General features: G+C 39.5%; 1 protein-coding gene across 1 annotated transcript; it reads left to right on the top strand.

Moving 5' to 3' along the window:
• Positions 1-200: 200 nt before the first annotated feature.
• Positions 201-2,445, top strand: foxi2 (forkhead box I2; the record flags this gene model as incomplete). The annotated part of the gene is made up of 2 exons (XM_084391907.1): positions 201-792; positions 1,778-2,445. 2 exons carry the CDS (start codon positions 201-203, stop codon positions 2,338-2,340), a joined length of 1,155 nt encoding a protein of 384 aa, XP_084248033.1. The 3' UTR covers positions 2,341-2,445.
• Between the last annotated feature and the right edge of the window lie 11,364 nt (positions 2,446-13,809).

The following is a 13,809-nucleotide window of genomic DNA, read 5'->3' as shown; positions in this document are numbered from 1 at the left end:
TTGTCATCTATTGGTTGAAGGAGTCAAGAATACAAGATTAGACACCGTATTTGCCGCACATGGGTGTATATATGACCAAATTTCGCTCACAAAAACCAGACACTTGTTGTTTTTAACCTGACCAGTAAGAGATAGTATTGTGCGTTACTGTGAGAGCGTGAGCTCCAGAGAGACACATTTGCCTTATAGGCACTGGAGATATGAACACCATCGACGCGCAGATCCATAACAATAGTAACGCTGCTGTCAACCCTCTCCAGCAACTGCCAAAAAGCGCGCACGAGACCCCGGATATGGCTGTGTACTGTGACAACTTCAGTGTTTACCACCAACAGAGTCTACCTGCGACGCAGCGACCAACTGGCTACGGCCTGGGGGACTACGCCACCCCAAACCCATACCTGTGGCTCAATGGACCTAGTGTCAACTCCTCTTCGTCTTACATACATGGCAACAACAGCCCCTCATTCATTCCCCCGGCTTACGGCTCTCAGAGGCAATATCTCACTAACTCCTCTGGGTTCGCCGGTCCGGACCTAGGCTGGCTCTCCATTGCGAGCCAAGAGGAACTTTTAAAGCTCGTGCGCCCGCCCTATTCGTACTCGGCTCTGATAGCCATGGCAATACAGAACGCGCACGAGAAGAAGTTAACTTTGAGCCAGATATATCAATATGTGGCGGATAATTTCCCGTTTTATAAGAAGAGTAAAGCGGGATGGCAGAACTCCATCAGACACAATCTTTCCCTGAATGACTGCTTCAAAAAAGTGCCGCGTGACGAAGACGACCCAGGTGAGTGATGCTCGTGCACCTTTGCATTGCTAGCCTTTAACTGTGATATAGAGACAATGACGTGATAGTCATTTTTGTCCAGTAAGTTATTTTAAAAAAAACTATAGTTATAGCAACTATAGTTTAAAATGACTTGAGAACACTTACCGCATAGGCAACTTCTATTTATTTCTGAATTAAAAGTCTTACATGTCCAGAGATTGAAAATGTATAAAATAAATAGGCTAAGTAAATAAATAAATAGCCTACATAAATACATTAAAAGGGTTCTTGGAAAGTTGAGTGTAAATAGATTATTTGAGAAAAAGATTTGCATTATCTTTCATTATAGTCATCAGAAAGTAAAAAATAATGTTATATAGTATATACTGAATAAATATATATATATAGTCTGTCGTATCAAAATGATTCATTTTGTTGTAATGTGACCCCTAAAAAAACACATAAATCTTGAAAAAGACTTCATTATACAAGGCACATTTTTATCAAGTGGAATAAGAAAACGTCTTGATATTAATGAAATATACCCCATATATCAAGACGTTCAATTTATATAGGCCTTAGTAAAAATTTGTAAAAAATAAATAAATAAAATACCTTGTTTGAAAACATTATTTGGACAATATTAATTAGGCTAAGACGTGTACGCTCTTGCGTATTCAATGTGCAAGAGACGTATTTTATTGTTTTGATTATTATGCTTGACACTTTTCAATAATTGAATCATAAAATCAAAATTGACAAAAAAAAAAAAAAATGGTATAAACATTGTCCACAAATGAAACCGGTATTAATACACAGATTACATTTCTTAGAACTTGGCACATCTAATCATCAAGGACAATATTTTTAGTCATTGGCCTAATAATGTAATTTTAAAAACTCGTTTAATGTTTAAATTAATGGAATTTCACAGTAAATAACTTGCTCATGAAAAGTTGCTACATTTGGGCCCTAACACACCAACTATCCATCTTGCTTGAAGGGAAAGGAAACTACTGGACTCTTGACCCCAACTGTGAAAAGATGTTTGACAACGGGAACTTTCGTCGAAAAAGGAAGCGCAGATCTGATTCCAGCACAGGTGCTGCCAGCAACACAAAACCGGAGGATGATCGACAGCTCGCAGGGATCAAACCCACCGTCAGCCCTCACCTCACCGGACCCGCATCTCCTGACACTGATGCGGCCAGTGACAGTCACAAAGCCGCGTCTCCTGCAGGCCTCGCGAGCGCTCCATGCTTCAACAATTTCTTCAACAGTATGTCTGCCTTAAGCTCGTCTTCGGCTCCGACAAGCAGACAGGGCTCTCTGGGGCTGGTAAACGAACTTTCCAGCCGAAATATCAGCGCTTTGAGCCAGTACCACGGTAGCTCAGCACCTGAGGCCGGTGGAGCGAGTGAACTCCAGGACAGTGTGCACGTGAACCGTGGAATGTACTATAACTCTTTTACTACTGGCGGCCAGAGCGCGCAGTTCAACGGACACTTCTACAACAGCTTCAGTGTGAACAGTCTTATTTACCCTCGAGACGGAACGGAGTTATAAATCTATCACGCTCGTGAATATAATGCCTATGTTTTTTAATAAGAAAAAAAATATTTTTTTTTTCTTCTCAACACTGTGTGTGCTGCTGAAATGCAACATGCCTTAGAACCAGATAACATTCATATAAATGCAACATTTACAAATTCACATCCATTAAATGAGTGAAATCCGATGTATTAGTGTCGAAACACATTTTATTCTGTGAAAAATCTATTTACTTCTACATTGGATTCCTTTATGTCTTAAAAGAGATTTCCATATTATGTGCCAGTTTTTTGGATCATGCACTAATTTAAATGGATTTATCTTTTTAGTTTGAATTTATAATAGTATTTTGTAGTAGTAGTTTGATGGAGGGATTTCCTTGGTATCCATGATTGCCAAGATTCAGTATTGTCCAGTATCGAAAAAGTTTAGTCTTATTATTATAATTTTTTTGGCTTATTTTTGTAAATGCAGTTGTTTTGTTTTATACACTTGTTTTAAACTATTTATATTAAGTTATGTAACTGCAGTTGGTCCTTTAAGGAATGAAATATGTGGTCTGGGAAGCTATGGGTAAAATTCAAGTTTTACCTGTAAGGTAAAGTGAAAAGTGAATTATCGAATGTCATCATGCCACTAACTCACTTGATTTTTAAATGATGTTTCAAAGCTGAAGATCTTTACACAGATAAAAGTCACTACATTTCCATTTCCAAAATTTATGCAAAATATTCAGTTTTAAAGAAAATAAAGAATTACATTTCCAAATCTCAAATTTCTGTTAATTTATTTATATATTTTTTCCCTCGAACACTTGAACTTTTAATATGAATTTACAAACCTATGCTCGATAAAGGCGAATTAATTTAATAGAAGCATTAAAATGACTAAGAAATATGCAACAAATAGGCATACGTGAAACATTTTGAATCATTAAAATATTATATATATATATATACACAAATAATCCAAAATGTTTCACATTTGCCTATTTGTATGAATTGAATTAAACAATGACTATACTATATCACTATCAAAACCCTGCAATATGGTTGACTCCTTCAGAATTCTTTTAAATAGTGGGCCATGTCTTTTTCTTTTAGATGAAAATAAATAAATAAATACATTTCTTATATGCTTATCACAAGAACCGAATAGTTAAATACAAAATAACCCTCTGTTGTTGCACAATGCACAGTTTCAAATCTCTGAGACTGTCTGGTTATGTAATATTAGCATCATCATACTGACTGCCCTGTGCAGACCTCAGAAGTATGTCTACACTAAGTTTCTGGGACAGTACAGTATGAGATCCTTAGTCATCTCTGAAGAAAACAGAAAGATGCACACATAGCAAACCTATTTCAAAACTATTTCCAAGTTCCACAGAAACAATACCACTATTGTTCTGTGTGTACCAGAACAGCTCTTACTGTATGTTTGTGTGCTAAAAATACCTAATTTGATTACATCTCTCTAAGTATAATGCTATTTTTTTTAATTGATATATTTATGATAATAAAAAAAACTTTAAAGACAACATGTATAAAAGTTTTGATGGCATTAAAGCACACTGAAGTGAGATGAATTAAAAGGGGTTGCCCGCCTCCTTTTGTCCTCTCTTCATTAGAACTGTCTGAGTAAAAGCGGGACAGACCCAAGTGCTTGTTTAGAGATTAAGGGGAGGGAAAAAACTCCCATTGAGAAATTCCCTCAGTAAGCAGGGCAGTGCCACCCAGGAGGAGATGGAGAGGTGTAGATTTGGGTGGAGGCCAGTCAGCTTCAGGTTCAGAGAAACAGAATGAGAGCACAAATTAAACAAGACTGTTTTCTGCATTTAAATATATATATACACATATACATACACAAGTGCACGCACACACACACACACACACACACACACACACACACAAATAGCTACAGTTTTACATGTTGTCAACTCGCCAAACACAGTGGTCCTTGCCACATCAGATGAAGCCACAGTAATAATTAGAGCTAGTGGGGGCAGGAGCTTATTTAGCATCTCTGAGTCGCCATATTTACTCACACTACGCAAGGCTGCTTTTTTCTCTAAGCACTTTGCCCCACTGCCAAATATGACGTTGTCAATTAGTCGGGGCCTGACACTCTGTGCTTACTTAGCGCCTGGGACAATCATCAGGCAATCACCAGCCCCCACCAACACCCAACCCTGTGTGCTCATCTCTATCTGCCTGCCTGAAAAGATCTTTGTTTCTCAGTACAGATGAACTAAACTGTACTTAAAGACAGAGCCCTATCAGAGACAACAGCTATAAAGGACTTGTTTCTGGACAACCCTGAGGCCAAGTATAGTTTTTTTTTTTTGGTGGGGATAAGGATGCATGGAAAATTTGAAGCCCCCTCACAAGCACAAATGTGGCTGGGAATGACTATCTCCAACTGTCAAGTATCAAACAAAGTTGGGTCACAGAAGTTGGGGCCTGTTTTCATGTCTTTGTTTTCAACACAGAGTCTTTTCTTGATCTTACGGAGCCCTGCATATGACATACGGTGGGCAAAAAAAGACAAGATATTGTGTCCAGAAATTAGGAATTTGTTCCCACAACTTAATTTCTTCCCTCCTTAATTCATGAACACAATTTAGCTAAATTAAAACAAGGTAATGAATTAGTATGGCCACATTTTAATTAAATCAAATCCTTAATTTGTGGCCCTGTCTATTTAAGGGCTTCCATATGATCTTACTGTGTTTTTTTTCTGTTCAAGTCCAGATCAAATTAAATTAACTAAAAAATTTATCACTAATTGTCTAGTTTTGGAAATCAGGAAATCATGATTACAAATGGTGTGACCAGTCAAAATGGAAGCCTGTTATGAAACAATATCTTAGTCTTGAGTCAATGAAACAATATCTTAAGAATGTACATTTAAACACACACACACACACACACACACACACACACACACACACACACACACACACACACACACACATTTGTTTTATGGGGACTTTCCATAGCCATAATGATTTTTATACTGTACAAACTGTATATTCTATCCCATAAGTGTATATTCATGTACTACATTCATTTATCCTGCACTGTAAACAAATTCTAACCTCCCTGACTGATAACATCAACATTTTTCAATTGGCCCAAGTGAAATTCTGTAAATTTAATTTTATAATTTACAGAATTTCACTTGGGCCAATTGAAAAATGTAGATGTTATCAGTCACTAGAAAAGTTTGAGTTAGGGAGGTTAGACATTTTTTACAGTGTGTATTCCATGATATTTTGTCCCCATAATGTACCTGAACCACACACACACATATATATATATATATATAGAGAGAGAGAGAGAGAGAGAGAGAGAGAGAGAGAGAGAGAGAGAGGCTTCTTTCAATGTTGCCATCAAGCAATGGCCTTAATTCATTTCATTATTCCATTTTGCCTAACTACACTCCATACATAAACATGACAATCAAATGAAGAGTATTTGTGACATTACATAAGTCAAAAGCTACATTTCCCACCGCCACACAGGCCTATTATGCTAAAATGAGAGACGACTGATTTTTGATATCCGACTGATTTTTGATATTTTTTCCCCCCAAATACTTTGTAGTAGTTGTCTTTGGTCTGTTTTAGGTAATAGTTGAATCAGTTGTTTTAGGTCATACTAGCACACTCTGTGAAACTTGTGCGATGATGAATGAGACATGTTCTCTCGCACTTGTGATCAAGATACATGTTTAAGAGTGTAGGATGTCTGACTCTGTGTACTGAGCTGCGGTGTTTCTCTAGTCTACTGTAAACGAGCTGATACATGTTTGGGAGGTGAGAAATATGAGGGCTTTAGAGTGAGTGATTAAGGACTGTAATTAAAGTATTACATCGCTTTCCTAGTGCTAAGCTGAGAGAAACAGCCCACCTCAGCTCTCCTCTAACACACTGTCTGGATCTGAGACAAACCTTCACACACAATCAGTTTTTCTCATGCTCCCCCCTGAGATCCATTCAGGTGCAGAAACATATTTCAGGTTAGTCATTGTACACTGTATTTTAAGCAAAATGTGTTTTTATGACATCTCAAATGAAGACATTAAACACATAAGTGGCTAACATTAATTGTGATTGATACTTCACTGGAACAATGGCTACAGCTTATGTCATTTTAGAGATGAACTCCCACCAGTGTCCATATCCTTTTGTAAACAGCATCACAAAGAAGTTTGCTCACAAATGAGCTGTTTTTATCATTTTTCAGACTGTGTATTTTGAAGTTTAAGTCTAAAAGGCCCCCCTACTGATAGAGAAGAAAAGGGAAAATAGCTCTCAGCAGGAAGCATTTAAGTGTATGTGTGTGAAGGAGTGTGTATGTCTGTCCCGTCGGTGTGTGTATCTACGGGGCCCCAGTTAAGTGGTTGCGTTACCTCTCATGTGGAGCAGGCGAGTCGGGGGCGAGTCAGGGCGGGTCAGCGGTGGCTAAGGTGTCCATCATTATTTTTACGCCTGTCGGATCCCATGAGGTCGCCCAGCAAAACGGTCAGTGCTTGGGCTGTGGGGTGGGGGTGGGGGGTCAGGGGGCGGAGTCAGACACACTCAGCGGCTCTTGCGCACATAGGATTATGATCAACAAAGCAGATCCCACACCTGCATGAAGGGGAAGAAGGGGGGCGCTTGTTGCAGTGGGGGGGAAATCTACAGCCCATCTCTAGGGAAAAATGGACATTACATAAATCCTTCTTTTACACTTAAACAGTTCAACAATTGCTACTAGAAGTCCCAAGGTGTGCCAAAAAAATATCACCATTACACCATCACCACCGGCCTGAACCGTTGATACAAGGCAGGATGGATCCATGCTAACATGTCGTCTATGCCAAATTCTGACCCTATCTGAATGTCATTGCAGAAATCGAGATTCATCAGACCCGGCGACGTTTTTCCAATCTTCTATTGTGAATATAGCCTCGGTTTCCTGTCCTTAGCGGACAGTTGTGGCACCTGGTGTGTCTTCTGCGGCTGTAGCCCATCTGCTTCAAGATTCAACGTGTTGTGTGTTCATATTGTTGCCTTCCTATCAGCTCAAACCAGTCTGGCCCTAGAGACGGTTGTGCGTGAAAATCCCAGTAGATCAGCAGTTTCTGAAATACTCAGACCAGCCCGTCTGGCACCAACAACCATGCCATGATCAAAGTCATTTAAGTCACCTTTCTTCCCCATTCTGAAGCTCATTTTGAAATTCAGTAGATCGTACTTGACCATACATGGCTATAAGCATTGAGTTGCTGCCATGTGATTGGCTGATTTGCTTTAATAAGGAGTTGGTGTACCTAATAAAGTGGCCGGTCAAGTGTATAAAGTCACATTGTAAGTTATTGTAAGCTGCAGTTTTTGTGAGGTACTGTAAAAGTGGAAATTGGGAGGTGAGATAAAAAAAAGTCACATTATGAGATAAAAAGTCTCATTGTGAAATATAGTCACAATTGGGGCATTAAAGCCACATTATGAGATATAAATTCACAATGGAGGTTAAATGTTCTTTGACATCTTCAAATAAAAAAAAACTCCAGATTACCGATCAATCATGTGTACATAAAGCCAATTTAAAAGATTCAAAAGATTAAACTTAGTCACTGACAGCTTATTTTTTGTCTACAAATGACATATCACCTTAGTAAACTGTAAAGTAATTAATTATTATATAATATAATAATAATATAATATTGCATAATATCACACATCTTTAAAATCATATGCAATGTGTAACTACAACCCTGTGTAGACAGGTGCATAACCATCATTTCAGAAGTGAAGAGGACAGAAATAGCAAGTCTAATACCAGTTTTTTTTCTTATGTTTGCTTAATTGACAGGCTTTATTTTTTCATATCTCTTGCTTTTAAAAATCAAATACACTGCTGAGCCAATAATTTGTTGTCTATAGTATTTTTGCTATATTTTCCCAATGGCATAGTTGCTAGATTTGACTGTTTCTGTAATAAAGCCAATTAGCACTGCATTATTCATATACTTTATTGTTGAAAATATCCAAGATCACTTGAATTACATACAATCTTGTGTTTAGTGTCTTCACGTTTCATCAGTAAAAACGTTTCTGCTTTTTATTCAGCTACAGCAATAGACGCTTTTGTCGATATAAGTAGTTATTACTTCTATGAGTCCATTTTGGACCATCTGTGAGAGAGCGCCCTCCGGCTTCATGTTTGAATGAAACTTACATTACTTGAGAGGGTTTAGCACTCCATAATACTTATATTGCCCTGTTTTGGGTAAGAATAAAACTTCAGGTCATGCATAGAATATGTTGTCTCTTTTCATTTAAATCTAGATTTATTCACATGACAACCTCGTGAAAGATTTGAATGTATGCCCATAGATAGCAAAGCTGGACTGTAAAAATGTTTATTCAAGTCAAATATTGTTGATGTCTTCAACCTGACTACACTAGAGAAAGTCATTTTTAATGGTCAGGACAGGTAGAAATGTCTCAGTATAGTGATGACTACAAGTCACCTTCATTTATATAGCGCTTTTAACAATATGAATTGTTAAAACTACACAGTATTCTATTTTTGCAGTGAGTGTGAAAGTGAAATGTGAGGGGCTACAGAGGAATGTGTGTCATTGCACCGCGTCCTCATCCTTCTGTTCTTTGCTTTTATTTTTTAATTGGACCCGGATTGCAATTTGCAGCTCTCTGGGGGCCACTCTCCCCACAGGGGTGTAATAAGCTATTAGACGCTCACCCCCTAACGCCTAACACTAATCGACATGGACAGCCCTTTGTACAGTACTGGGACAGGGGCCGCTATTGTACAGCTGACCTCCTGCCCTGGGACAGCAAAGGCAGCTTGGGGTACAAGGAGGGAACAGCTTCTCTACATACATTCTGTTAAAAACAAAACAAACTTTAACACTTCATACATTTCTTCTCCCTCTCTGGCAGCCAATGCAATCATAAGCTGATCCTCTTGCAGTTCACTTGTATAGTCAACACGGCTTCATCCCAATAAATGACTAACTAGTGAATTAAACACAGCTATTTATGGAACATATATCTGTGTGAACCACATTGCGTACATGGATGTTTGTGTACTACAAAGCCTCTATGAAAAGTAGAGCATAACTGACTACTGCACTGCTGTTGCTGGTGTTTTTTTATTTATTTTTTATTATTGCTAACAAGGAGACAAGCATGTAAAGCATGTAATGACAAAAGTGTTCATTGATTTTGGGAACTGTGATCATGAAGCAATGAAAAATGATTCACAGTTTTGGTCCGCATAGTCTCCTGTTTCACTGAATGTGTGAAGAGTTTTGACCGTGACTTCAGAAGGATTTTATTAACAGATTTTATTGAAACTAACTGACCCAGACTTTGTCTTAAAATATGAAAACACATTTTTAAAATGATCTTTTATTGACTGTATTACTTTACTAATCACTCAATCTGAAAAGTATCACATCTCCAATTAATTTACTTAATCGTTTAATTAACCTTTACTAGATGGACAATAAGACAGAGATTTCAAATTCTGTTCAAAGCATAAAAGCATAAGTCACACGCTGTTGTTTCACAATTATCTTTCATTATTTTTCCACATGGAACTACTGTTAGATTTACATTCTAAACAGGTCAAAGTCAGATTTATTGTACTGTTCAATGTGAAGATATAAGCCTTGACACAGATTCTTTGCACAAGTGCATGAATGGCTGTTGCAGTTGAATGACAGATGAATGTGTGTGTGTGTGTGTGTGTGTGTGTGTGTGTGTGTGTGTGTGTGTGTGTGTGTGTGTGTGTGTGTGTGTGTGTGTGTGTGTGTGTGTGTGTGTGTGTGTGTGTGTGTGTGTGTGTGTCAGACACATGTTGTGCAAAGCTGAAGCAGGTGTATAAAGTGGGAGGTCTGTCTGCGGTCAGAGTCCTGGGACACTTGCCAGTGCATGTCTGCCTCTTTGCTCTCACCTTAAATGCTTTAGACATCTTCGCCTTTATCTTTCTTTCATTCATTTCATCTTCCAAAGTTTCCATTTTTCCAATGTTGTCCTGTTGAGTCAATTAACAAATCACTCACAAGTGTCACTTCCTGGGGAGTTTCTAGCCGAATGTTGTTGGCCCACTGACATAAGGTCAGAGCCGTTATCTGCAGCTCCATTAGATGCGCTTTAGTGTCACCCTTTCGCCATCCCCCAGGCTGAACATCTGGTCAAGCCGGGTTCTCTGAGCCATGGAGAAGAGCTCATTAAGAAGAGCAGCGTCCAACCTGAGCAACAGGCCCACTAATCCAGCCCACTGCCAACCCACTGCCCTCACAGACAGGTTCATCTGGAGGACGAGTGCAGTCTGCATGAAGGGAGAGGCCGAGTGGGGGGTTGGGGACTATAGTGAGTGCATGTGATTCCTTATGCCTTATGAGTCAATGAACACCTGAAAATGTTTAGCACATTATGCTTAAAATCTCTTATAATGTGTTTTATGACACTAAGGAAGCTAGCTTGCTCCTCAGTGGTGAACGTTGAAGTACAACATGATCCTGGAACAACATTCCAATCAACCGATCAGATTTGAGGGACATGTTTACAGTTTATGTCAAGTTTAGGCTTACAGCCAGGGTTGGGTGCTTGTAGTTCAGTGTTATTCACCTATCATTTCCCCTCTGACTTTAGGGGTACGTTCAGGGGTAGGGGTGGGGATAGGGTTAGGACAAAATTTTCAGACAGGAATGTTATTCCAGGATCAACAAATTATGTTGATTCAGGAACATGTCTTACTTGGCAAAATCACAGTGACCCTGCTTAGTTATTCTCTAAGGGCCGGTTCACACAGAATGCAGTTTTGCCATTAAAATGTGAGATGGTCAGTCGAAAGAAAAAAGTTCTTTTTTTTTTTTAAGTTGAACTTCTTTTAACTTGAGCAACGTGTTTTTAGAATGCCATTTCTTGCGCGAGACGCTGTAAAAGAGGAGAGCGCAACGGTTAAACACGTCCATCTAGTGCGTTTTACGTTGGAGAGCAATGGAAAAGTTGCACAGTGGACACAACACTGAGGTCTGTAGTCTGATTAACATGTATAAGGTGGACAAAACACTATAGAATAGCATAATTCAGATCCAACTTCATAAAAACTGGAAACATTTATGATAGGATTTGAAAATAACAAAATGTTTAAATCTGACTGTACACTAATTTTTGAAGTGCATTTAGTTCTGAGTTCTGTGTATGATGTAAAACAGTTTCAGGCCAGCTTCAGAGGCACCAACAGCACATAGTGATCTATATCAAACTCAAGTGAAACATAACCAAGCAGATATTTTGTGACTGCTTATTTCTTACATGCAACAAGTGATTAAGGGAGCAATAACTCGATAAATTTGCTAGAGAAGTGCTAGCAAAGTTCCAAACAGACAGATGAAGACTGCATACCGACGACTACATAAAAACCCACTGAAGCTCAATTATAACCACGCATGTAAAGGGTCAGATTCAAGCATATTTTGAACTCCTCAAACATATTTCCCTCCATCTCACCATATCCCGCTTTATTATCCTTGTTTTCCAAAATGGTGTTGTGTTTTTTAGGCTTTGCTCAGTGACTGCTAAATAATTCCTGAAGGTCAGCTCCCACCAGGTAACCCTGTATGCTTTGGATGGGCCGGCATTCTGGACACTGATTGGTTTAGACAGAGGCAGGCAGGAGGGACGAACATCTGGAGAGGGAAAAGCTCCCTCGAGTGTGGTAGCTCCTTCTTTTCTTCATGACCAGACATGACCCAGCAGCTCAATCTACAGTAGATGTACCCAGTCTTCCATATACTCCCGCTCACTCTTTCCCCAGACTAAAATGGACAAACACCTCAAGCGATTAGGGCCTAGAGACCTCTTTGCTGGAACATGGGAAAAAATAACAGAGCTGTGAATGGATCTGATTCTGAACATATTACAGTTTATATTTTATTAAATAAAAGTGGCAGAGATTACAACTAACTGCACAGTTGGTGGTGGTTTGGTCTGTAAAGAAGGGGGTGCTGCATGTGTACTGGCACTGTACTGTGTTATTATTGTTTAAGCTGACCCAAGAGAGGGGGGTGGGGGGGAGGGTGAATGTGCGACACTGTGAGAAAATGAGAGAGGTGGGCACTGGTGACTTGTTTACAGTTTACACAGGTCCGTGGTATTAATGCATCAAACTCACAGCTTTGTGTTATGGGTAAACACTCTCATCCGCCATGACACCAGCTCGCACACACTGGGATATGTTGACAGTTATCGTTTCAGGGATTGGACTCAGTGTCGTGGAAGAGGCAAACTTCCTGCTAGAGAGCTTCTGCTGAAATTACACCGTGCAGTTGCAACACGTCGACAATTGCGAAGGAAGTGCATCACACTAATACGCTCCCACAGAAGCGAATGAGGTTCAGTCTGTGATGGTTGTTGTGAATGAACATGGTTTCTAAACTTCTTAATCTGTGAGAGCTGGAGCGATGGTGGGCAGGCGGGGGAGGGAGTTCAGGTGCACGGCTGGGTCATTGGCGTCGCTCTGTTAGCTTTGGAGGGTCGGGAGGAGGGAAGGGTCATACCCCCTGCGCAGACGGACTGATATTCCTGTCAAAAACTTGAAGCAAAGCCCAAACACACTTACTGGAAACTCAGTGGAAACTCTCTCTCACTCTTTCTTCCTACATTTGACAATGTCAACAAGTAAACATTGTTCATTGGTATCACTGATGCATTTGATCTTTAGCCTTTACATCAATTATGGTAAACACAGTAGCTTATGTCATCTAGCAAAGTGAGATACATTGCTAGACCGTATTGTAGGTTAAAAAGTGAAGACACTAGTGTTGTCACAATACCAATACCAGTAAAATTTCACTTTAGTCGCGTTTTCACCGCAGGAACTTTCCCCAGGAACTGGGGACTTTGGAGTGGTACTCGGTGTGTTTCGACTGCAGGAACTAGGGTCTTAATTAAGTTCCGGGTAAAAACTTCCCCCTCAGAAAGTCCCTGCTCGTGAGGTAGTACTTTTTCAAAGTTCAGGAACTTTCGGGGGTGGGACTTGGGCACTGAACATGCTGATTGTTTGAGTTCACACAGCATTTTGATTGGTTGAATCACCAATGGAGTTTAGAAAATATGACCAATGGACCGGCGGAGTAGGCGGAGAGTAGGCGGAGAGTAGGCGGTCTTTTGGCTGTTCAAACACATTCGACCACATGAGCGTTTACACTACAAAAGCAATCCAGTCGAATGCGTTTTCGACTCACTCTGGAAGTGGTCAAAAGTAGAAAAGCTCAAGATGTTTTAGACCCCGTTTACACCCATGATGGTAACACTTTACAATAACAGGGCATGAATGATCATGCACTAATACCTGAATTAATAGTTACTTCAACATGAACTCATGATTAGTGAATATATGAACCAAAAAAAAAAAAAAAAATAGCCAAACAGGGTACATGAACTAAGGTCAGGGGAAC

The sequence above is a fragment of the Rutilus rutilus genome, assembly GCF_951802725.1.
Source record: "Rutilus rutilus genome assembly, chromosome: 20".
Lineage (NCBI taxonomy): Eukaryota > Metazoa > Chordata > Actinopteri > Cypriniformes > Leuciscidae > Rutilus > Rutilus rutilus.
This window is presented reverse-complemented; position numbering and strand designations above follow the sequence as displayed.